The sequence below is a fragment of the Bipolaris victoriae genome (assembly GCF_000527765.1).
Source record: "Bipolaris victoriae FI3 unplaced genomic scaffold scaffold_12, whole genome shotgun sequence".
NCBI lineage: Eukaryota > Fungi > Ascomycota > Dothideomycetes > Pleosporales > Pleosporaceae > Bipolaris > Bipolaris victoriae.
In genome coordinates, this window is record NW_014575380.1 from 248,456 (window position 1) to 273,617 (window position 25,162).

The 25,162-nt window shown below is 52.0% G+C and overlaps 9 protein-coding genes across 9 annotated transcripts; 7 read left to right on the forward strand and 2 right to left on the reverse strand.

Moving 5' to 3' along the window:
* Positions 1-352: 352 nt before the first annotated feature.
* COCVIDRAFT_34605 (hypothetical protein) lies at positions 353-3,854 on the forward strand (the record flags this gene model as incomplete). The annotated part of the gene is made up of 4 exons (XM_014704886.1): positions 353-444; positions 501-1,783; positions 1,826-2,536; positions 3,763-3,854. The coding sequence occupies 4 exons, from the start codon at positions 353-355 to the stop codon at positions 3,852-3,854; spliced, it is 2,178 nt and encodes a 725-aa protein (XP_014560372.1).
* An 807-nt stretch (positions 3,855-4,661) lies between these two features.
* On the forward strand, positions 4,662-6,439 carry COCVIDRAFT_23519 (hypothetical protein; the record flags this gene model as incomplete). The annotated part of the gene is made up of 2 exons (XM_014704812.1): positions 4,662-5,067; positions 5,121-6,439. 2 exons carry the CDS (start codon positions 4,662-4,664, stop codon positions 6,437-6,439), a joined length of 1,725 nt encoding a protein of 574 aa, XP_014560298.1.
* Positions 6,440-7,104: 665 nt separating this feature from the next.
* On the forward strand, positions 7,105-7,395 carry COCVIDRAFT_89549 (hypothetical protein; the record flags this gene model as incomplete). Its single annotated transcript, XM_014704887.1, has 1 exon — positions 7,105-7,395. The coding sequence occupies one exon, from the start codon at positions 7,105-7,107 to the stop codon at positions 7,393-7,395; it is 291 nt and encodes a 96-aa protein (XP_014560373.1).
* Positions 7,396-9,172: 1,777 nt separating this feature from the next.
* COCVIDRAFT_23520 (hypothetical protein) lies at positions 9,173-9,596 on the reverse strand (the record flags this gene model as incomplete). The annotated part of the gene is made up of 2 exons (XM_014704813.1): positions 9,173-9,334; positions 9,483-9,596. 2 exons carry the CDS (start codon positions 9,594-9,596, stop codon positions 9,173-9,175), a joined length of 276 nt encoding a protein of 91 aa, XP_014560299.1.
* Positions 9,597-9,876: 280 nt separating this feature from the next.
* On the forward strand, positions 9,877-10,239 carry COCVIDRAFT_56582 (hypothetical protein; the record flags this gene model as incomplete). Its single annotated transcript, XM_014704888.1, has 2 exons — positions 9,877-10,076; positions 10,170-10,239. Coding segments are annotated over 2 exons (270 nt in total), but the record flags the coding sequence as incomplete, so codon positions are not given.
* Positions 10,240-15,219: 4,980 nt separating this feature from the next.
* COCVIDRAFT_89589 (hypothetical protein) lies at positions 15,220-15,510 on the reverse strand (the record flags this gene model as incomplete). Its single annotated transcript, XM_014704889.1, has 1 exon — positions 15,220-15,510. A coding segment is annotated over one exon (291 nt), but the record flags the coding sequence as incomplete, so codon positions are not given.
* A 245-nt stretch (positions 15,511-15,755) lies between these two features.
* Positions 15,756-18,565, forward strand: COCVIDRAFT_89653 (hypothetical protein; the record flags this gene model as incomplete). Its single annotated transcript, XM_014704890.1, has 4 exons — positions 15,756-16,015; positions 16,161-16,512; positions 16,644-18,482; positions 18,542-18,565. The coding sequence occupies 4 exons, from the start codon at positions 15,756-15,758 to the stop codon at positions 18,563-18,565; spliced, it is 2,475 nt and encodes an 824-aa protein (XP_014560376.1).
* A 1,003-nt stretch (positions 18,566-19,568) lies between these two features.
* COCVIDRAFT_89530 (hypothetical protein) lies at positions 19,569-20,366 on the forward strand (the record flags this gene model as incomplete). Its single annotated transcript, XM_014704891.1, has 4 exons — positions 19,569-19,635; positions 19,720-19,786; positions 19,851-20,204; positions 20,261-20,366. 4 exons carry the CDS (start codon positions 19,569-19,571, stop codon positions 20,364-20,366), a joined length of 594 nt encoding a protein of 197 aa, XP_014560377.1.
* A 1,489-nt stretch (positions 20,367-21,855) lies between these two features.
* COCVIDRAFT_89652 (hypothetical protein) lies at positions 21,856-23,714 on the forward strand (the record flags this gene model as incomplete). The annotated part of the gene is made up of 6 exons (XM_014704892.1): positions 21,856-22,065; positions 22,119-22,155; positions 22,214-22,305; positions 22,365-22,449; positions 22,515-23,186; positions 23,290-23,714. 6 exons carry the CDS (start codon positions 21,856-21,858, stop codon positions 23,712-23,714), a joined length of 1,521 nt encoding a protein of 506 aa, XP_014560378.1.
* Positions 23,715-25,162: the final 1,448 nt, after the last annotated feature.

Genomic DNA, 25,162 nt, shown 5'->3' on the forward strand with positions numbered 1-25,162 from the left:
GACGCCTATTCAGAAACATGGATGACCAAGGGCTGAAAGCATGCCCGTCTTTGTCCCATCTCTCCTTCGTCCCCGATCTCAACTAGTTGTAGTTACAATCCCTTCCCTCCCCATCTTTTATTACCCCAGGTTGTGCTGCCCGCAACATACCCCGGATTCCCACATTTCTGGCATTCACACATGCTCACGCAAGACTTGGCCGCTGCAACAACAACCGTGGAGACCCGACTCTGACGCCTTTCATGACGCTGAACGAGGCAAGCTCTTTGTTTGACAGGTTCAGAATAAGAATATCCGAGTGCGCTTTGTAAAAGGGAAGCGCCGTGCGAGCGAGAGTGAACGAGCTTGCGCCATGATAGATCATGTACTCGGGCGGCCGTCAGTGCAATTTCGAAAGATCCAAGTGCTAGCAGTAGTATCTTTCTGGTCCTTTTATCTCTACAGGTAAAGCACTCACGTGGTTTTACAAACAACACATGCTTACAATCCTCCCTTTCCAGAGGCGACCGCCATGGCCCCCCAATTGTCCGCCGTATTTCCGCCCTTCTCTCCAGGAAGCTGACTGTGTGGCAATCGGTCCTCGTAACGCTCCTCTACCTCTACGTCGCTCGCAACTTTGGCAAGCTCGTCGGCCTCGAGTGCCCCGAGCCACTCGCAAGTCTCTACTCGCGCTCCTACTTCCGCGCAACATGGGTTACAACGGCGCTGGATGCAGGCTTCTGGTCCGCCATGCGTATCAAGCGAAAAGGCCTGAGGGACTTCCTGTCGATTGTGTTTAGCATATACTATATGATATGCGCGGAGCAGGCCGACGAGAAGGTGAGAAAGATTAGGGCTACTCTCACCGTCGATCACCTCCGTGTCGCGTGGAACAAAGGAACGACGCCGTATCTTGGCGCCTTGACCAGCTTGATGCGCCCGAGGTTGATGGTTTACCCGCCGCGCAAAATCAGGATACCACGACCAAGGGCAAGCTCGTACAAAGAGCCTGTGACTGCGTGGTTGTATTTCAACGGCCCACGAAGCGCGCTCAAGAAGCACGATAAGATTGTGCTGGATATACCTGGTGGGGGCTTCGTTGCTATGGATCCAAGGAACCACGATGATAAGCTCATGGGATGGGCTGGTAAGACCGGTCTGCCCGTGCTAAGTCTGGACTACAAAAAGGCACCTGAACATCCGTATCCATATGCGCTTAATGAGTGCTATGATGTCTATCATATGATCATGGCTTCGAGGGGGACATGTATGGGACTATCGGGAGAAGTCGAACCCAAAGTTGTCGTTTGTGGTGATTCGGCAGGCGGTAACTTGGCTGTGGGTATGGTGCTCATGGTCCTACAAAGTGGATCGACGGAAACGCGAAGATGGCAGGGCGAGCGCGCTCTACCACCCCCTGTTGGCGTAGTGCTGGTCTATCCGGCGCTGGACATGAACATCGGAAACTGGATGTCTGACGAGCAGATGGCCCTTATCCGCGACCGAAGGGTAAGGAAGACAAATCGGCCCATTCTTCGACATAAGAGTGACGACTACCGACACCTTGCGCCAAACACTCCTTATGGGTCTGATACGGACAGCGATGATGATACCAAGAAACCAAGCATAACCAATGGTGCAAATGCAACTTCCACCCGCACCCTCAAATCTGCCCAGACGATGATCAGGCTTTCTGCTGCCCATACTGGCATAGACAGCCACTCCCTTCCTCGTATCGATACGAGCAATACCGCCGCTAATGGTAACACTGCCGCCGGTCAGGTAACATCAGCAAGCACCAACAGTATGCCACCTACGCCATTAGCGACTCAGCCACCTACCCCAGGTGCACCGCAACCAGCACCTCCTACAACCACCATTAAAACCCGTCTCGCAACATCGAGTATGATTTCATACTTCAACGACCGCATTCTGACACCGGAAATGATGCGTGCCATGATCATCCTGTACATAGGCCCACATCACCGTCCAGACTTTAGCACCGACTTTCTTCTTTCACCGTTGCTTGCACCAGAGTCTCTCCTAGCAAAATTCCCCAAGTGCTGGATGTTGACCGGTGAGCGCGACCCACTTGTCGACGACACAGTCATCTTTGCCGGACGTCTACGACAGGCCAAGCGCGCCGAATGGGTGGCAGCAAAAGACCTCGGTCTCGACTGGGCTCGTGGCGAGTTCGACGAAGAGAACTGGGTGAATGTCGATCTCATCCCGGGCATCAGCCACGGCTTCTTGCAATTCGTAGGCGTATTCCCTGAGGGCTGGAAGTACATCCATCGCTGCGGCAAATGGATTACTGAGGCTTTTGACGCAGATGCCGAAAAGGGTGAGCTGGAAACGCCCATGTACACGCCGCTTGCTTCAGTCAGACGGCCAGGCGAGAGAGGAGGCGATTATTTCGGTACTGTGGGGCTGGCGGATGCGATTGATGGGCTTACATCGCCACAACGGGGGCGACACCATCGTCGGACGGGGACTGCGAGCTCGATTGATGAGGATAGGCCGCTGGAAATGACGGTGCTGAACAAGGGAAAGAGAAGTCCGCAGAATAACCAGTCTGCAAAGGAACGAGATTTGAATGTAAGGGGTAGGGGCAGAGTAAGGAAGAGTGAGCGTGGTAGAAGAAAGAGTCTAGTCAGCTTGGCTTCAGAGGATGATTTGCTGGGGAGAAGAATGAAGGGCCTAACGGGGGGTTTGGGTGGTGATGGCGTTGTTTGAGGATGAGAAGACCTGAGATGACTATGGTTGTGTTTGTTGGGTATTTAGCGTGCATGAATGTATAGCGACTTTTGATGAATGAAATAGATAGTCTGCTGATGCAATATTGCGTGCCTTGTCGGCGATGTTGTCGGTGTATGTGATGGCGGGGTTTACGGTGGTAGCTTGACCCTGTGAATGTAAAGTACGCATCTCTTTATTGTTCCGTCTGGGGACCTTCCAAATGGGATTTGTGAATACATTGATTCACTGCGTGGTACTTTGAACAAAGGAAATGAATGTACTCTGTTCATCGTCAACAGCACTATCGTCTCTTGTAACCATTCGTACAAGCCCTCTGGTCTAGGTGTAAAGTTTTGTTTAGAAGCAAGGTGGCCCACCTCACTTAAGCCCAAGAAATGATAGTGGGGGTTATTTGTCCTTTTTTTTTCGCTCGCGTCCAATGAAGTCATTGCAGAAGTAACTAATATCGTTATGATTCTCTCGCTCAATATCTGAGTCATGGACCGATGTTAGTGAGTACCACTTCATGGTGGAGCTGCACATAGTAACGGAAGGAATAGGAAACTAGTAGATCGGACATGTGTGAGCGGTATTTCTTGACTCGTGAAGACGATTCGTGCAGTTAGTAGGTGTGTGTTTGAATGGGAACCAAATCCCAGTTCCGAGGTTTTGGCGCTGTGATCTTTGTGCTTGTTCGTAGCTCGTGTGTTGGTGCACCTTGGACTTCGACGATAGTGGGGCGTGGCCCCATGTCGAGGTCTGTACAACTCATGTTGATGGGTGGTGGAGCTGTAGAAATTGACTCGTAACGGTGCTCATCCTGCCGCCGATGACCACTGTCTCACCTTGATCTTCACAGAATGTCGGATGCTATACGTTCGTTTCTCCATACTCCATGGCCGGTTCTACCCGAGGTGGTCCCAACACATGGCTCTGGTGCCCCTGGGGTTTCTGGAGAGTGGGCCTAGCGGCACTGTTGCAAGGCCTCCAGGCTGGGGGAGGCGAGGCTGGAGCGGAACATGTCGGACGGTGTACTGGAGCTAGGTACACTCCCTTCCCCCGTTCTCTACGGCTGCGTCCATAAACGGTATGGGCGCCGAAACCCCGGTGGTAAACCAGGAAGAGAGCCTCACTGACCAGGGTTTCCTCCGCCCTCCGATTCCGATGGTGATACGTGCGTCAAACTGGGTTGCTACTTTTTGGCAATTCGCACCGCTTGTTGACGCATCCAATGGCGTAACGACGTCATGGCTTTGACGCTTTGACTGAAGTAAAGCCGGTCGAGGCTCCGGCAGTTGAACGGTGTTGAGAACTGGTTGCAAAGGCTAGTTGTCCGCCACTCCCGCATGTTACCCGATGCTTATCTTTACCTACTGTATGTCCAGCTTTGCGGGGTTTTGCTTGCACGAGCTCAGGAATCTCCAACAAAACTCCACGGGGAATGACGTTCGAGACGAGGGGACACGCACACCCTGCCTCTTGTGCAATCGGTGGATATCTCGGGCGAAAACTTTGTTGGATCGCAGAGCCTCATGTGGGGCGCTAGAAGCTTCTTTGCAGCCAAGCTCCACCAAGACGTCGGACCGATGCTTGTCTATCAACGCCCATCTCTACTACTACTGGACGACGATTGGCAAACCTGCAACAACCGGCTTTAGACTCGCGCTTACTGTTTTGGCAGGGGGCCCGGTATCGCTATGCGCGCAAGCCAGAAAATTTGCTGTCTCTGTGCCATGGAGACTCCACATTACGTCACTCCAGCCGTATGAGGAGGACCATGGGGACTTCTCCATGGGCACCGATCTTCTCCACTGGGGTTTATAAAGGGAGGAGATATGCACTGGATGGTGCCTTTTTTTTGTGTGCGAGAGATTACTCGTGATCCTGCTGCCTCTCTTCTCCCCTCTTTTGAACGCCCTCTCCTTCGCTGATCACTGCCCATCATGGATGAGAAGGACACAAAGATGGCCGATGTTGGCAACAAGTCGGCAGACCCACAGTTCCAAACTGAAAAGAACGACAACATTCAAGTTGCTCCTGCACCCGATTACTCTGCACCAAAGGCCCGGACAGAGCAGCTTGAAGATGCACGAGGATGGGAATCCGAGAATTTAATCCAGGATCTTTCAAAGCAACTTGAGCAGGCCAATTACAAGAAGGGTTTTTTCGACCTCGAATTCAAGAACCCCAAGCACTTCACATGGATGCTTATTGTTTTTGCGTCCATGGGTGGTCTGCTCTCTGGTCTCGATCAGTCGCTTATTTCTGGTGCCAATTTGACGCTTCCCCATGACTTGGGTCTTACGGATCAACAAAATTCGCTGGTCAACTCTGGCATGCCTCTAGGTGGTACGTTTTCAAAAACAAATTCTATTGTCGAAACTCGTACTAAACTCATCTAGCTGTCGCTGGTGCTTTGCTCATCTCGCCATGCAATGAATACTTTGGTCGCCGCTGGGCCATCATCATCTCCTGCATTCTCTACACCATTGGCGGCGCTCTCGAAGCTGGAGCCATGAACTACGGAATGATTGTTGCCGCCCGTGTCATCCTCGGAGCTGGTGTCGGTCTCGAAGGAGGTACCGTCCCTGTCTATGTCGCCGAAACCGTCGAGAGCAGAATGCGTGGTAACATTGTCTCGCTGTATCAATTCAATATCGCGCTAGGAGAAGTTCTTGGCTATGCCGTCGCTGCCATGTTCATCAAAGTTCCAGGAAACTGGCGCTATATTCTCGGTTCCTCGCTCGTTTTCTCCACCATCATGGGCATTGGTATTCTCTTCATGCCGGAAAGCCCCCGGTACCTGATGCACAAGAAGAAGCCTCTTGAGTCCTTCAAGGTGTGGAAGCGTATCCGCGGAATTGCTACACATGAGGCACGTGAAGAATTCTTCGTTATGAAAGTCAGCACCGAGATGGAGGAGGCTGAGGTGGTCGCTCAACGCACCAACCGTTTCCCATGGATGGACTTTTTTACCAAAGCACGACCACGACGCGCCATTATTTACGCAAACATAATGGTGTTTTTGGGTCAGTTTACGGGTGTCAATGCAATTTTGTACTACCTCGGAGTTTTGATGTCGCAAATGGGCTTTAATACCTACGATTCCACGTACGTTTCGCTTGTTGGTGGAGGTTCGCTTTTGCTCGGCACAATCCCCGCTATATTCCTCATGGAAACCTGTGGACGTCGTTTCTGGGCTATTTCTATGCTGCCTGGCTTCCTCGTTGGTCTCGTCCTGGTCGGTGTCTCCTACCAGATCACTGATCTCAGCGGCAAACTCGCTATCTACTTTACCGGTCTGGTCCTGTACATGTTGTTCTTCGGTTCCTACGCCGCACTCACTTGGGTCGTTCCATCTGAGGTCTACCCTACATACCTCCGGTCCTACGGAATGACTACCTCGACTGCATGGCTGTTCCTCTCCTCCTTCATCATCACCTACAACTTCACTGGCATGCAAGAAGCCTTTACCAAGACAGGTCTTACAATTGGATTCTTTGGTGGCATCGCCGTTGTCGGATGGTTCTACCAGATCTTCTTTATGCCTGAGACGAAGGATCTCACTCTTGAGGAAATCGATCAACTATTCCAGAAGCCAACCCGACAACTTGTCAAGGAGAATATGAAGAGTTCTTGGGAAGTTACGAAGGATCTGTGCCATTTCAGATTCAAGAAGGTGTTTATTGATAACAACCGCAGGCGTGGTCGTGAAGAGTAAGGGATGACATGCGTAGATTCGCGGTGGCCATCCAGCACGGTTCATGCAGGGGCTACTCAGCCCTCATTGATGAGTACACGGAGTTGAGAAGAAGCATATGAATATGCCGAACTCGGAAATGACGATGACGCTAGATAGATTTCGTTGTAATTGTTCAATACCCCGGATAGATTTTCTTCAATCCAATATATCATTTTAGCAGTTGCTATCAAACTTACATTTTGAAATACGTCCTTTATGTCTCTTAGTACCAGTCTGCAAACTAGATAACTACACCTAATCAAGGTATGCATGCTACCGTTTTAGTAGATTACCAGACCCCCGGTTTATTACCAGAAGCCCACAACCTCCACAGATTCTCCACACTACCAAATAAGATCCATACAATCCCCACAAAAAGGAATGTAACTAAATTTATATGCGTTTCCCGGCTCAGCACCATACATCACCCTCAAACAGGGGATAACGAAATCAAGCAAGCCGATAAACCCACATTACTCACCTTGTTTCTAATCCACACAGCACAGCAGCCCCGCAAATGAATCCGCAGCTTAAAGAGAGAAGAAGAAAAACACGGTGTTTTCAAACCAAGTCAATTCAAGACAAAATGTAAGACAGTCCAAGCGGGCGTACCTGGTGTGAGACCCCCTCCCCTAAATCAGACAATGTCTCAACAACACCAATGTCTCTCTCTGTCTCTGGGTGGGCTTGAAAAAGCGAGCCAGCATGTTTGCCATGTATCTTTGCCACCTTCTTCTCCTTTCTTCTCTCCCTCCCTAATCCTCCCCCCCAAAAAAAAAACATCCCTCAATTTCTTAAGACGAAAGTCGAATTGCAAAGCGAAACAAAAAAGAGTCGACAGCAAACATCCAATACCTTCCTCAACGGGATTCATCGACAAAACCTTGGATGATGACGCTCACCGTGTTCCCCCTCGACGGCGGTTCCTTCGATAATACGCCGCATGTTGCTTCCTCTGGTGCCGCCGTGTCACCTAGCTGCATGCTTGTCATCTGTTTGGTCGCTACGGCTGTGGTGTTTGTGGGAGGGAGCGAGGGAGTTCTGGATCGAGTGTTGGGACTAATGGGGTGGCAAGCATGGTTAGTCTCTCTTTTTTTTTTTTACTTTGGCGCTTTTCTCTCCTTCTTTGGGGGGTGGGACTTTGTGGGATTCGGGATTGAGCGGGATGGGGCTAATGCGAGTGGGTTTTTTTTTAGGATCGAATAATATTGCGACTAGTGCTGCTGTGCCTTTTGGTATGGAGGCGGCTGCGAAGATGGATATGTGATGGGGATCTGGAGAATGCTAGGTGGATCTGGGGAAATGGGGGGTGATGGCGGGAATGGGGGTACGGAGTAGTCGGGATGAGAGCGGGGAGCGGGATTGAAGGGACATGGGATGAGAATCCTTCAAAGTCAAGCAAGAGATCTGAGGCTTTGATCTTGAAGTTCTACATGAGTTGGGCTCATCTGATGGCAACGCGGACAGGCTTTCATTTCACCGACGTCTGGATTTCAGAAACTTTATTCTTCTATTCTTGGAGACCTAATCATTGAATCTTGATACATTTCAGACACCATTATACAGAAAATGCAACATTGTGTGTATTCTTAAAATATATCTTGCATGATTGAAGACTAAGGTTACTCAATGGCTCAGTCTCGTAATTGAACTTGCCTCGGGTTGACAACAGAAATATGCAAAAAAGTATTTAGCTGAAATCTCCATGTCGCAATTACGCTGTACTGTCACTGAATCCAATGCATAGACAGCAATCAATCTCAGGATAGGCATAGGGCTTTCATGAACTGGCGTAGCACCGGATTTCCTTGTTCTGACTGAAACTGGTTTTGGCTGCAGGACGATGCTGGAGTACGCATAATGTTTGACTGATCATTGGGGTAACACCGTAGATGGTCCGTTTCGCCTTAGACGAAGAAAGGCCGAATGGCTTGAGACATGTTGTCATCGGGCATATCATGTGCGTAGGGTTTAGCGTAATTATTAGCGCTTCGCCTGGACGGCTGCATGTAGCAGTTACACATAGGTCTCGTGACCTTCATCCTATGTACGTAGGTGTGGCGGGGCGGTGAACGGCATCACGGAAGGTCATGTGGAGGGGGGGTTTGGTTCGGTGAAGATCGACGTCCATGTATTCTTCCCGTGGGGCAATTGGCAAAATACATTTGTAATACCTGTGACTTTCCGGTAACCATGGTTGCACTATGATGTGTTATACATGATTTCACTAGCTGTGAAAGCACACGTGTAGCTCTAAGAAAATAGCATTGCCCTTGCATACGCTACTGCACCAGGAAGCGATCCGGTTAATTTGGACGGGCCATGATAGCTTCGACAAAACCACTGGCGTGCAATGTAATGACATGCATATTGATCATGAGCCTTGTGAAGATTCGCTGCTAGCTTTTGATCTCGGTAAAGCTTCCAACTTTGCCATGGGTAGCGGGACGAAGTATGCGGTAGTGTTTGTCCAAAGCTAGCAAATGAGATTGAGTACAGTGCTCAAGTCTCCACTCTAGTTGCTATTATTGCGCTTTTCCGTGTCGTCGGTGTGGCATTAGTCCAGGAGGGAATGGATTCTGTAGCACCGGTGAATTCTCCAGAGATTTCCATGCGGATCCTTATGGGTACAGAGGTATTTTCCTTTCCTGTACAGTCTATGCGGAAATGTGGTAAATGCTCAACGTGATGCAGCTTGAATTTTCCGATCTCTCATCTCCCTTCAGTCTGCCCTTGCTCTTTCGCCCTCCTCTTTTCGACAATCATTGCGATTTTCCTTTCCATCTCATTCTTCTTTAGGACTAAATCGGCGCGTGTGACTTCGAGTTGGGCGATCCGTTCTTCGGGTGTGGCTTGGAGGACCTGTCGTTTTTGCTAAAGAGACAAACCATTAGCATATCGTATGGTTTGTTGGACGCTCAGGATTGGGCTCAGTAGTCTATATTACCTTCATAGGCATACAGTACATTTGAGAGGAAGCAATCTTCACCAATCCTTTACATAAAGTGAATGATCAACATACCTGCTTGATTTCTTGCTGTCCCTTCAACCCCGCGCCATAGATGGTCCCGGTTATTGTGATGGCAGCGACTGCGCCAGTCATGATCCAGCGCCGGACGGTCTGGAGAGTTGCCATGGTTCCTCGCGATGTGAGTCCGGTGAGATGATGCGACAAGGGATCAATCAATGGTGGTGCGCAAGGGCAATGGAGTTGAGGCCGCAGAAGAGTCGAAGCGGAGTGGAGATTCCAATCGCCAAGCCCTGTTCGCCGCGGGAGTCCCACCACGATTCAATGCGACGCGTCCCCCACTTCTGCGTCCACAACAATCACACCACCAACACTGACGGCCAACGACTATATCGATCTCGACTACCAGAAGTAAACCTCGAAGGTTCCGACGACTATAGCGATTACGATGTCGAATGTCCCTCGCTCCCACACTCCAGGCGGCTCGCGCCTCAGTACCGTACCCTCGCAGAAGCCGCGCCAACTCTCTCACCTACAAGCGCAACTGGCACAACTGACGGCAAACATGGCGGACCTGGAGAGTCTGATGCGTATGACGGCTGGTCAGGCACAGGATATGCGGGGATTGGGCGGTTATGCTGGCGCCATGTAAGTTGCGACGGTTGGGATACTCGGCCAAGTCCAGGACAAGGAGCAGGGCTCAGGCTGTATGGATGACGGGCGCTAACACTGGATACCTAGGTTCATGGCGGCAAGCAAAGTCTTGGGAGAAGAGACGGTCAAGGGCGGCGGAGCGGTGGATGACAAGAAGGCGGGAAAGGAATGAATTAAATAAAGCCATACAGCGACCGTGCTGTGTATCCCGCGCACGCTTCGAATCCCGAGACGAGACGAATATACAAACAGGGCAAGGCGGTGCCATGATTGGCAATCTCTGTGTCACGTCACGTCAGGCCGGTTGACGAGATAGGGAGCGTGGATGTCACCATCCCCACGGAGAAGGGCGCTTGGATATCAGCAAGGGGACGGCAGGAAATGCTTGAGAGACGGAATCATCGGGATGTATGCAGATACCCGACGAAGCATATGATGGTCCCTGCAGCGATACTGGGTTGGCATGGTATGGATGAAAATGTATAGCCACCCAGCAATGTACTCACATACCGCGATATAAAATCCCCGCACCCCGATTTTAGGCCCTCCCCAAAAATACTGTGGGGGCCCCTTATCCAAACCCACTTGCGACGATCATTCAGAAAAATCGCAATTTTGATTGCCCGGCTTACACGACCGGCCGACGGCGAGAACGTTAGTTATCATGGCCGCAAATAGGCCCCAAGACACGACAATAGCAAAAGCACAGTCTCGCCAACTCAACAAGATGCAGGGTCTGGAGTTCTTATCGACTACGCTGATTCGCCAGGGCGTGTGCCTGGGGAAGCCAAACGATGCTCATTGCTTCGCGCACAGCCGCAGTATACATTTCCCTGCGTAAGATAAGGTATCTGGAGATAGTCTATCTCTGTTTCACATCCACAATAGGAAGGCCACCTACTCGCTGGATATGTGGACTGTACCCAAACCGACCACGTTTGCATGCATTCGCAAGCATTATTGGCTGCTCGGACGGTGACGAGGGAGGATGTGAGGCTGAAAGGGGGTGGTGCAAGCACCACTAAGAATACGGCTATCAATCGCGCAATGATAACGCGCAATGGTATCACTGCACGATCTGGCTCTGACAGTAGAGCCTGCACCCGTATAAGAAGTCGCATGTGCCGCCATTGCATTTCTGGGCTGGAAAGCAAATCTGGCGACCCCCCCCTCCCTCTCCCGTTTTCCCTGTGCACTGGACGACCTGGTTCCGCTCCGCCGTTTTGGCCCCATTCCGCTGAGGATGCCAAGATGGCGCGCCTTGAAGATGTCTTTCCCTTCAACAAATCAAGCTTGAGCCATTGAGGGTTGGTCTTCAACAACAAGCATTTTGTCTGAAAAAAAAAGCCACGGCCCTCTCTTCCGTCGTCCTCGGACGCAGTAGACACTCGAGCGAATGTGCAGGCCATCCACGGGTCGGCCGGACTCACTGACGCAAGCATCATCCCCGCCGCCACCAATCTTTCCCGAAATTCTATGCCCAGCGGACAATCATGTAGCAAAACGTCACGGCCCAGGACGGACAGGTATTGCCACTGCCTTGGTTTCGACGTATAGACGGCCGGCAGTGACATGTCAGCGCTGACGAACAGTCTTGTACGAATCTGGAGAGGAAGCACGCGAGACGGCAGCAAGCACACGACGAGGAAAAGGACCCTTTTCCACTTTGTTCACTCACGGCCGACCCCGTCGATGGTCAACCGTTTGTGCGCCCAAGTGTGGATCGACCAAGGGCGGTGTCGTGGACGATCAAGGGATCATCCGCCGAATTACCCATATTCGAGTCTTCTAAATGAATCACGTACGCCAACCCCCACGGGCATCCCGCGTCTCGTATCGAAGGCATGCGACCTTGAAACCTTGTCCAAGCCAACGAGGCGTTTCGATCGTGACGAGGAGAGAGCAGGAGACATGCACCCGCATGGTCGCAAGGGGATTGGGGGGCCCTGGTGTTATTGATTGTCGGCGGTTGCAGCGGTTGATTGGTGCCGTTGGTGCCGTGTGGACATGCGAGGGTGCGCATGTGTGTGGGTGTGGATTTCGGTACTGCGCCAGCACCAGTGCTAAGGGTCGCGGTCCAGCAAAGCGGATAATACCGCGCGAGGATTGTTCCGACAAAGAGCAAGTGCAGACATCCGATAGCGGGCAGGCATGGGAGGATGTTTTGGAATCAAGATTGGATCAGGGCGAAATGCAGCATAGGACGCAGAGGAGGCTCGTGTTGTTGAACGACTACTGTGTGTGTAGCGTGCCCAAAGCCATCAATGCGGCGACAAGCGAAGTTAGAGCGGATTCAGTCGGGTTTAGCAAAGGATCCAGGCTCCACTTTACCAGCTTATGCATGCAAGTCAGAAGCAAATGGCGTTTTTTTTGGAGGGGGGTCGGATGGGGGCTTGGGGGGGCGCTTGCATGGACAGGGATGCTCGGCTTGACCGCTTGCTCTTTTCGGGGCAAGACACGTGGGGGTACATCCTCTTCTCAATATCGAGCACACCCTGCCTGCATGCCTCTACTGCGGACGAGTAGACTGGAGACGGAGCCCATGGGCCGCACTGGATTGTGTCAGAGTAGATGCTCTGGAGGAAATGGCTCAGCAATCGGTGCAGATGGATGCTAGTGTAGTGACATGACTTGGTTGTGATATTGGTTCGCATGTGAAACTCCGTTGGACTGGTGAGCCGGGATCTAAACGACTGGCTCCAGATTAGCCGATGCACGACGTCAACCACCGGTGCTGGCGGGCTGGTAGATGAGTCGTACCCGAAGTAATGCCAGTAGGGCAACCCATGGTATGCATCTAGTAGAGTGAGTAGATGAATGACTATGTATCAATGTATCGATGCACAGGAGATTGCTGGACCCTTTTTTTGCATCCCTTGATATTACACACATTGCCGGTGGGTACGGCTTGGTTGGACCCCAAAAGCAGTGCGGTTCAAAGCTTTGATGCACAGACTACTAGTTACACACAACAGCATGATATGCTCGTGGAGAAAGCCGTGAGCAGCACTGAACTCGACGACCTGTGTGTACCGGAACCAATGCAGGCCAAGAGGGAGTGACGCTCTTCGATCTTCAAGGACTGCCTCCAAGTCTCACAGATCGCAGTGCAGACGGCAAAAAAAAAGAGCGTGGCTGTGCCTCACGTGCCTCGAGTACCGTAGGTACATGTACATGGCTCTTTGCCTGACGTATGACCCTGCCTGGACTACATGTGTGTACTCTAGTAGAAGCACGGATACACTAGCTGGGCAGGCAAAGATCTAGAAGAGTTGCCACCACCGACAAACCATGGCCATAGTTCATGCGAGTGTTGCCAGTTTCATGTTGCTCTCTCCACCGTGTGCGTAACGGTTACATGTGGAAGAGTATGGATCTGCCTCGACCCGCGCGGATTTTCCGACGGCCGCAGTGGCTACATGTCCGCGTGTGGGTGTTTGTGGACTCGGGGTGGAACAGTGGTTTGGGGTTCTGGATGGGTTGAGATAGAAAAGGATTGCGGGTGGATGTGCCAGTGTTGCCGGTACAAGGAGCCGTCTAATCGGGGGAGGGCAATCCGACTGGGGCGGTGGATGCTGTTGAGGGCGCCAGACCCTCTAGTTGTACCTGTATTGCGTGTAAGGCGCGTCTGGAGATTGTGCATCACCAAAAGAGACTACAGCCACGTGCTCGTGCGCAGTGAGAGGTGGGCCCGCGGTAAGTAGAGACTAATGAAGGTGGTGGGTCTGGGTAAGTAAACAAGAGACCCTGAGATGAGGCCGTGAGGCTGTCGGGAGATGTAGGGATAGAAGTGCCGAGCCCAAGGGCGGGCTGCGGCAGTATTCGGACCAGATACTCCACAGCGGGTAAACAATGGGCAGGTATTGCTGCATTCTGGAGAGGGCGAGTGCGTCTCGTTTTTTTTGGCGCTGGCTGCACCAACAATGCCAGCCAGTCGAGCGAGTCGGGGGACCAAGCCCGATTGTGAGCAGTGCGGCAAAGGCATACCTGCCCCAGACTGGAAAAAGGCACAGCCAAGACACCCACAGCTGTACGTACTGTACGTACGTACTGGATACATATGTAGTTTATAGTACGTATGTAGGTGTGTACACACATGGCTACATGGACATGTAGGCGAGCAGCGGGCGGTGTTGCAACTGGTGCTGGTGCTGGTGCTGCACGCCATTAGCGGACCAAGGGAGGCTGCAGGCTGACGAATAGCACGGCTGACGGAGCCGTTGTCTATTTGCGTAAGCTTTCAAGACTACGGCGACTGTGGATCGCGAAGCGGTACTAGAACATGTCAAGAGGAATGAGGGAACATTAGCGAGGCTCGGACAGACGCAGACCGATGGCGCATGCAGGCAGGCAGGAAGAAAAGTGACGTACCCCGACAGGCGTTGGTAGGCAGACCGTGAGGCAGCGAGGCAAAAGGGCAAAAGGGCCAGGCACGGTGGCCAGAATTGCCGCAGAAAAAAAAAATAAGAAAATCCTCCCGCAAGTGGTAGCACATGCCAATGCTTGTGCTAGCAGTCGAATGGCTCCGAGCCCGTTACCCAGGATCCCAAGTGAGTGTATGAGCTGCACGGTTCAGGCGGTCTTGAGACGGACCGGGGCCTGCATGCTAAGCGGCAAGTAGCACAAGGCAGGCGCACCTGTCGCTCAACCGCCCGCCGTCGTTGCTGCTGGCTTTGCTGCTGGCTTGCTTGAAGCGTGGGTGTGCTGGTCTGCTGGCCTGGTCTTGGTGTGGGTGTGTCTATGTTGTCGTCGTCGCCGAGATTGCTGTTGAGAGTAGAGTGCCATGTAGAGTAGAGCGACTGTTTGACCATGGTGCTACTACTACTGCTACCACAACTACCACCACCACCACTACTACCATCCATCTACCGACGACGACGGCTGAGGCAGACCAGACGCCGACAGGGCCCCAAACAACAGCACGCCCGACTGCGCGTCTGCGTCGAGGCTGCGACTACGAGGGCCACGCTGGCTGCACGCGTGATTGGTGACCGAGGGTGAATTGGTGGGGGCTGCGTGGGTGCGAACGCTCCACCCTCTGCATCTCATCCTCCTCCCAGAGGCCCAGCGTCACGACTCTCGACCCACCCAGCGCCCCCTGCTGCCGTCGCATGCTGTAGCCCGCAATCGCTGCAATTCAATTATTGCGCCGCTCACTGGTGGTCCACGAGCCTAAACATATCGAGGGTCCTTCCCCGTGGAGGTGAACCAGCTCGACGACTGCGGTCACGACCACAGCAAGCTGCCCATTACCCTCCTCCAGCACAGCAGTCCACAGCAGTCCACAGCCCCCCTTCTCCCTCTCCCCCAAGCCCACACACACAGTCCACTGCCCACTGCAACCACCCCCCCTCCCCAGCACCAGCACCAGCACCAGCACCAGCCCCGGCCGCGCCCAGCTCCCTCTGGTTGCACACGCACCACATATCCCCTCCCTCCCCCAGCACTAATTACCCACTGCCCAGAGCCCCATTTCGGCTGTGGTTGCAGCTGAGGGCCGCCGCTGCTGCTGCTAACGTGGGGTGCTCCCATCCGATCCAGAGCACGCGCCGACGCACGCAGCTACATCATCGCCTTCCCTCAGTGCCTGCTGCACATTTACCACTGCTTCCCAGCGAGGCTTCCCATCCCGCCTCCAGAATTTCCATGGACTTTGCCCTGCCCAAAGACACCATGGAGATTTCGTCGTCGCAGGACTCGGCCCGCCGGGGTGTGCTCCAGGATGCCATATTTCCAGCATTCGGCAACGATGCAGGCAGCCCTGGGGCCGAGTCGCCAGAGCAGATGCAGAAGAACGACCCACTAGGCACGCAGATATGGAAACTGTACTCACGAGCAAAGACACAGCTGCCCAATGCAGAGCGCATGGAGAATCTGACATGGCGAATGATGGCCATGAACATGCGTCGTGCTGACATGGATCGCAATAAAGGGTATGAATGCCGCCATTTGCTTTTGCGCCACTACCAGCGAGCCTGCCTCCCTCAACCAGCTGCTAACCTTTTGTTTGTCGTGTAGGCCTAGCCAGAACACACAGAGCAACCAGATGATGATGCCTCCTCCAGCGGCCTCGTCCAGGCCGCCGCCCCGATCCGCTCCAAGCGGCATTGCCCAGCAGTTGAGGAAATCGCAGGATCAGCAGGCGCAGGTACACCAGCCTGCCCAAGACGCAATGAACCTGGACGATTTTATATTTCCTTCGTCGGTTGGCAGTCCTGCAGGCCTATCGCCCCCAGGGTCGAATGAGGATGCGGCTCCATTTATTGCAACAGCCCCAGCGATACCGATAAGGAAGCCGCATCTGGCCAGCGACCATAACCTTTCCCTCGCCCGCGCTTCTGCCCCCTCGGTGCCTCCTGCCATCAGCAAAGAGGATGAATTTGGCTACGTCCCACGACACGTCCGCAAAACCAGCATCGACGAGCGAAGAGTGAGTCCTTGCCCTTATCTCTTACTCTCACTTGTTGCTGCCGCCTCCTCCTCCTCCTCTTCCCTATCTCTCCTTGCCTCTCTCCCTTCTTGCTCTGCTCTCCTCGTCGCTCCTCCCTAACGCCTTATCAGCCACCCAAGCGCCGCGCTGAAGCTTCGCCTCTGGTCCCTCCTGTCAACAGCATCATGATACCCACCGATGCTCACTCCGAGGCCGACCTGCACCAGTACTCACTGGACAACACCACCATGCAGCCACCCACCTTCCCCGCCTCCCAGGGTCAGGGTGCCTTCTCCCTAGATACCTTTCAGATGCACGAAGATCCCGCCGTCCACTCGGCCGGACCCTACCAGCAGAGCTTCTCGGGCTTCTCTCCCGTCGGCTCGCCTCTTATGAGCCACAACGCATTCAACTCAAACATGTTTAACCACAACTCCATGGCCTCGTCGCTCAACTCCACCGACTACTACTCTCCACCCAGCTCCGCCTTCCCCTCTACCGTCTCGACTCCACAGCCCATCTCAGAAGACAGCCAAATGTACTTTGATCGCAGCGGCATGGACATCCGTACCTCACAGCATGGCGCTTCCTATGGACCCCACCGCCCATCAAACCTATCGACGTCGATGCAACCGCAATACATCTTCAATCCTGGAGCCGGTGGTCAAGACTCCGTCTTCAGCCCAGTGACGAGCGCGAGCTCCTCGTTGCCGTTCTCAGTGTCATCCTTTGGCCAATCAAACCACGTCGATCCGTCGCAGGTGCTTCACAATAACCTGCCCTTGCGCCAACAACACGAGTTGCAAATGGGTCGTCAAGAGAACATGTTCACCTTTGGCGCCGACTCCGATGCCGAGGACGACGAGGGAAGCGCCTTCGCCGACCGTACCATGCCACCACAGGAATACTCGCAAATGGACGACAGCTCCATCGACTTCAACACGGGATATCAGTGGGAGACAAACCTCTCCAACCAATTCAATCCCATGCAAGCGCGCTATCCTGCTGGCCCGCCACGCAAGACTGTCACTATTGGTGGAACCGAAATGGTTCACTCACCGCAAGATCATTGGAGTCCCGGGGGCAGCCTTGGTCGGACCCATGGCTCGGCGGCTTCTGTAAGCGACATACGCAATAGAGGCACCGATCCACGACGCCAGAAAATACCCCGCACCAGCTCAACCCCGAATGCAGCTGGAATGATGCATCAGGGCATGCACGGCCTCGTGTCATCACCAAACTCACCTCCAGAGTCTGGCTTCAACTCTGCGGCTCCGTCGCGACCTCAGAGTCCTGGTGGAACAAAACAAGGCGAAGGTGGTGCTCCGACGACTTGCACCAATTGCTTCACCCAAACAACGCCGCTGTGGCGCCGTAACCCCGAAGGGCACCCACTTTGCAATGCATGCGGCCTGTTTTTGAAGCTGCACGGCGTGGTTCGGCCTTTATCGCTGAAGACCGATGTCATCAAGAAGCGCAATCGCGGTAGTGGCAACGCACCAGTGGGTACGGCATCCACACGCTCGTCAAAGAAATCTTCCCGTAAGAATTCCATTGCGCACACACCAGTCACGACGCCCACGTCGCACAAGGCGGCTGATTCGGAGTCTCCAAAATCCACTGGCTCAGCCGGCGGAGGCTCCAGCAATTTGTCCTCTGCTACCACACCGACTTCGTCCAAACCAAGCAGTGTAGTTCCCATTGCTCCGGGCCCACCAAAGTCCCATAGCTCCGTAACTTTGACACAAACGCGCGGTGTCGCTGTTGCACCCAAGCGAAACCGTGGTCAGAGCAAGAGCGAGTCACAAGAATTGGAAATGGCTGACGCGGACGACACTAATGGAAGGGCGCCGTTGCGCAGAAAAGATACTGCCATTGCAACTTCCAGTCCCTTCCCAGGACAAAGCCTTGGTGCTCTTCCCATGGGCGCAATGGGCCAGGGTCTGCAGTCATCCGGTCCTGCTGAATGGGTATGTACACATTGTGTCCACATTGATATGTCTTTTTTTTACTAACAAATTCCGTGTAGGAATGGCTTACCATGAGCTTGTGATTACGGCAAATTTTCTTGCATACATCTCTATAGCCCCACTTGGGACCAACGCCGAACATTCATCCTGGCATCCCTCGGGACTGATTACGACCCGCACTGCTTTGCTTTACAATAATGGCCTTGGTGTTTGGAGTTTTGAACAGCCAGGCTCCCATTTTAGCCATTTGCTCGTCTTTTGAATGTCTTTCATTTGCCTTTGATACCTCAGCCTTTGGCAATGCAATGTATTGCAACGATAGACATGGCCTCGCTTTTTGTTTTCTGACATACCCTGTTTGCTTTTGTTTTCTGTTTTCAAAGGGCCAGCAGATGGAGGAGGCAGGCGCTCCATGAGGCTGCACACCGCTCTAATGTCTCACAAAGGAGAGAAAGATGTTGGATAGAGGTGGATAAGGGCTGCCTGTTTGTATCCATTGGCATCATATCTTTGAGACGACCATTTTTCCACTACATGAGCTCACGAGACATATCCTGGGATCCGCAATGCATGCAAGATGCATGTCTGCATGTTGTGGTATCAATGACACTGGGATGGGGTAAACAACGCTCTCTTTGTATGGGGGCGAATCAGGACAACTCGGGTTATGTAACTGGATATAGCACACTGGGCGGATGTATATATGATGTTTTTTTTGGGCATTTTGTCTAATATCCTTGATGGTTTTAGTAGACGATCATTCCGCAGCAAGAAGCGAATGCTATTTGTATTGACAAGCTTGACTGCGCATTTCTAAGAGTTGTGCCTTAATCTTCTTTGGATGCCATTAAGAGACGTACAATTGATCGCGTAACGCATTGGTCAGTGTTTGTAGTGGAGGAAGAAGGCACGGTTGGAAGGTGCCGTTGGTCCGTTACCCGGCTTGTCGTTGCCGAGAGTCTACTGGTTCCCGTGGGCCGACCCTTCCGTCATCCATCAGGATGTCAGCATACCCAGGTCCACGCTTAGCTGAGCCTTTTTCAACTACACTTTCAGATACCGCAAAACTCAGCCACATCAGCCAAGATGCCCAAAGCCTTGATCCTTGTTGCAGATGGATCTGAAGAGATTGAGTTTGTCACTCCTTATGATGGTATGTACGGAGCCATGGCTGTGCGATGCCGACAGCAGGCGACTGAGGACGAAGCTGGGCTCAGACGCTGACACATGGTTCCAGTGTTGACCCGAGCGGGATTCGAAGTCAAGAGTGCAGGTGTATCGCTCCAAAACGAAGCATATGCCCAGTCAGTCACGACTCGATAGATGAACAGCATCCGAGTTTACTAACAAGTTGAGGACCTGTTCTAGCATGTCACGTAATATCCGCATTGTACCTGACTACTCGAATCTCAACTCTGTCCCTTTGCAACCTGCTCATGAGCACTTTGACGTGCTCATTCTACCTGGGGGCGGACCGGGATCGAAGACCTTTTGCGAGAGCGATGCCGTTTTGAAACTAATTCATGACTTCCAACAGGCTGGGAAGTGGGTTGCTGCAATCTGTGCAGCGACTACTGCACTAGTCGCTTCAACGAAGAAGTTTGACAAAGAGAAGAAAAGGGTCACCAGTCACCCGAGTGTGGCAGAAGAAATCAAAGTTGGGGGCTGGCAGTACAGTGAAGATCGACTGGTCGTGGATGGAAAGGTCATCACGAGTCGCGGGTAACATAAGGCCTCCCTTGAAGCACCGAGGAAGTTTGCTGACGTTCTGTATATAGACCGGGCACCGCGATGCTGTTTGCGCTCACGATTGTTGAAGTCATCAGCGGAAAAGAGAAGAGAGACGAGATTGCAGGACCCATGGTACTAGCTGAGAAGTTGTAGGGCGGACGTGTACCGTCTGCTATCGAGCTCTTATACGGCCTTCAACGCACGACATTATCCCGTTGCTGGAGACAGCAATTGTCCACGTATTCCCAAAGGCTGGTCGGTTAGAGCGGTAGATACACAGGCCAGTAAAGACAGTCGCTGTACGCGTAACCGACCGTTCAATGCACAAAATGTCTTTGCTGCGCCATCCGCTCTGCTAGTGCTAGTGTCGATGCTAACGCGAAAAGGTGCGACCCCGCGCACTAATGATGATGATGATGATGATGGAACAGAGCGATATTTTGGCTGTGCAACATGAGTTGTATCTACCTCACAAATGCGAATATTCGGAATGATTCAAGACACCGACTCGTCTCCCTGCCATACATGCATAGGCGTTGAGATACTGCAACATGCTAACGTATGTGTTCAAGGGGTAAGACGCAACAAAAGAAAGTTGCCAGCAGCGAGATGATATGCAGCTCAGATTGGAGTTGTTAGCGTGAAAGCTTACCGAATGCGAGGTGGCTGGCCGTTGTGTAAAATGGATGCAAGATTCCCGAGTCGACATGGATATTTGATTGGAGACGAGGAGTAGCGGCCTAATCAAATGTGGATTAAGCACACGCCGTCGTGTAAGGACAAATTAGCCACGCGACGATGGTGCCCTGAATTTGACAAACATGCCGTGGAACACCGTAAGTGTACCATCCGCTGAGCACTGTGCTACGGCAATAACAAGTTCTAGTGGCTGGCGAGGAAAGCGGGTTTTGTTATGACGAGGATTTGGACTTGTATGGGCGTCATGCACCTCCTGACTGCGCTTAGAGGATGCTGGTCCCTGATGAAGCATCCCCACTGTAAGATTCATTAGCCGAGCTCATTAGATGAATAAGTGGCTTGAGCCACAGACACTCTCTCCACTCTCTTGTCGTCTCGCTGCTGATGCTGACTTTGCATTTGCTAGGCCGCCAGTCTCACCAGCGGTGCCAGCATTCATGTGCACCGAGCATGTGCCAGTAAATCTACCAGTTTGCTAATCTTTGCTTTGATCAACGTCTGGGCAGTGACCAAGAACAGCTTCGCCACCATATCAAGTCCAACGAAGTACACCGACACGGTTACATTACTGTGAATCCCTGAACGTATTCCGAGCAACTTGATTGGATCGTGCAGGCACGAAACCGAGTAGTGGAGTCGGTCATGACCACGGCTGTGCCAGTGGAAAAAAGCCGTCGTGGAGACTGTCTGCAGATCTCTCGCCAAGACCCTAGAACATGTCCAAACACAAGCCGCATAGGCCGTGTCTGCCGTCGTATACACCGTATACTTACTCGGGGATGGCCGCTCCTCTCTTCTCAGGGCCGCGGCCCACGCGAGTAGCTTAATGCACAGCGATAAAGCCGGGGGATCGCTTAGAGGGGTCTCCTATATCTTGCATCTCCCCTCCATAGATAATTCACTCCCAACTTCAGCACAATCACCTACGACGTCCCCTACCAGCATGGACCCGCAGATCGTTGCGCAGATAGTGCACACGCTGCAGACAACAGCCATAGCTGCTGTGATTTTTGCCGCATGTGTCTTGCTCCCCAAACTCCAGAACAAGGCCCAACTTGGGAAACTGCCTACCGCTAGCCCGGACGGGGGTGAGAAGGCACGGCAAGCATTCATAGCATCAGCAAAAAAGCTCTATCGAGATGGGTACCACAATGTACAACGCATTCCACCTTTCGCCAAAAACCCATCTGCTGACCACATGATCAGTTCAAAGATAGCGTTTTCAGACTTATCAATGAGAATGGTAGGTTGACCCCCTTCCTAAAAGCAAATATTCAGATCATTGCTTACACCTTCTGCAGGCCAAGAAAACGTCATTGTGCCCCGAAGTTTGCTGCCAGAGCTTCGGAAGATCCCTGACGATGTCCTCAGCTTTCCAAAGGCCATAGAGAATGTGCGCTAAACATATGCCTTGTATTGGAATAGAATAATCTTACTGACCTCATCTGGTAGGATATGGAAGTCAAATACACAAGACTGCAAACCGAGGGTAGTACGGCCATCCATGTGGTCAAGAGCGAACTTACTTCAGCACTACGTAAGATTTCAAGGCAAAAAAAGCACCATGACATGCGAGCTAGTTTTTGCTGACCACCATCACAGCTCGATTGAATCCAATCATCTGTCAAGACGTCGATGCCGCGCTAAGAGAATATATGCCACCATGCGATGACTGGACTGAAGTCAATATCAACGCAAAGCTAGTCACCGTCGTTGCCAAGGTCTCGGGTCGCATTTTTGTTGGCCCAGAGCTATCTCAGGATCCCGAGTACCTTGACGCTGCATGCAATTACACTGTGGACCTCATCAATGCTGTTAACGGAATCAAAAAGCTCCGCCCGTGGCTAAAACCCTTCCTAGCGTCACGCACACCAGAACTTATTGCCCTTCGCAACCGTGAGAAGCAAGCCGAGAAAATCCTGCAGCCTCTTGTCGCCGAGCGACTAGCTGCTAAAGCCCAAGATCCCAATTGGCAGGAGCCAGACGATATGCTGCAGTGGATGATCAACCGAAGTGATGGCAAGGAGTCTGTGGCGGTGCTCGCCAAATACCAACTTGCGATTATCTTTGCCGCTATCCACACGACCACCATGACCGCCACAAATATCCTCTACACTCTTGCTGTTACACCTGAATACATTGAGTCGCTTCGAGAGGAAATCCGCAATGCCATGGCTGAGCATGATGGTATCATTACGTTCCGCGCACTCCAGCAAATGGTGAAGCTAGATAGCTACATGAAGGAGGTTATGCGACTTTACCCTCCCGGTATCAGTAAGTAAAATCACTCACAACACCTATCATTTATCTTCCGGAAAACAAAAAAACCTCAGGGAAAGAAACACTTCCATGCTAATTTGTTTTCTTTTCTCTACAGCCTCCTTCACCCGCCGCACACTCAAAGGCATCACCCTCAGCAACGGCCAGTACATCCCTCCAGGCGTCCTCATCGAAGTCCCCTCAGCCGCCATCCACACCGACGAATCCGTCTACCCCTCCTCCGACACCTTTGACGGACTCCGCGCCTACAACGCGCGTTCCTCGGGTAAAGCCAGCGACATTGCCCGCAATCAATTCGTCACCACTAACGAAGAGAACCTCTCCTTTGGCTACGGACGACACGCCTGCCCCGGCCGCTTCTTCGCCGCCAACGAAATCAAAATGATCGTCGCCCGCCTCATCCTCGAGTACGACGTCAAGATGCCAAACGGTGAGACGGAACGTTATCCCCAAATGGAAATCGGAAAGCAATCCATGCCTGATCCCAGGAAGACGTTGGCCTTTAGGAAAGTCTCTGTTTAAAGAAACCCTTTTTTTGCGGTGGCATTGTGCTTCAACGTAGAAATTCTTAACTAGAATATTACACACATGTGTTTTCTCTCTCTCTCTCTCTCTCTTCTATTGAGCAGTTTATAAGCGAAAAAAAATATATTGAAATCAAATTACTATCACACATGATTTTTCAAGTGAAGTTGGGCAACATACGCCGCATACATGCATATTATCGGCTGACAAACCCCCCAGTTCCGTCCCAATGCAGCACCCCCCCCCCCNCCCCGTGCTATATTCTTACATGCATTTCGCTTATTTTTTTTTCCCCTTTGGACAGCGGTTTAATCCAACTACAATTCACATCCCACCCCCTGCTACGTAGCGTGTTCCAACTTGTACTGCAGCATTTGGAAAGAAAGTAAGAAAGAAATGCATGTTTGAAAACGTCAAAAAAGCATATAGATCCTTAACACGTCTAGTTCTACATACACGTTTCTCTTCATTGCAAAACATGTCTGAAGGAGGGGGGAGGGGGGAGGGGGAAAACGAGAACAACTATGCTCATGGATAACTCTTTCTGTCTATTTGTCTCCAATTGTATTCGTCCTCTGCTTCTTCAACTTCGTCCTATATGCTACATAGTTCAACTCATCCCAGCTCACGCAATCTAGTATCGCTCCTCCTCCTATCCCATCCTCCCCTTCAGCTATACATTACAAAATCGCTTCAAGTATTCAAGCACGCCTTCATTCCATCATCAACCCCCCCTTTCCATTGTTTGTCCTTGATTACTCCCAAGCTCCAACCATGCACAATGATTGAGATCCAACCAAAGAAAAAGCAAAAAACAAAGATATGAAGATGAACCTTAGAAGAAATCCCTCCTCACCACGTGTCGCTTGCAGCATTGAGCAATTGCTGTTGTTTCCATATGCGTGGTATCTGATCGAAAGCAGGAAAAAAACAAAAAAGCGGTGGAACAAGTGTCGAGGCATTACAAGTGGCAGAGAAGAAGCAAATAATAGATAAGGGATGATCGAGATCGGTACCGGTGTCCAGCAACTCCTTCCAACCCCAGGTTCAAGGAAAAAGGACGAACGGGCTCCAAAACTCGCAAGATGCTTGATACAGGCCATGTATGATGAGTCATATGCTGTAATGTACAAAGGCGCATTGTTGAGGATGTTACAAAGTGCCGTATTGTTCCGATACATGGACCAAGGCCCAATCCGTCGCAGCCGGTGAACGAGAACTGACATGGCAAAAGCACGGGCAATGTTGACCCCAAACAGGGAATCGTACAACATGCATATGCCAGTAGAATTTCTGTCCGTGTGTGGTTGGGCGATAAGATGGAATCCTAGATAAAACGCCCCAGGGTCCGTGCAAAATGCCCAGGCCTTGCAAAGAAATCGAAAAACGAAGTGGTCTATAAACGTGCTTTTGCAATGCAATCCATTTGTGCGGGTATGTTCGTC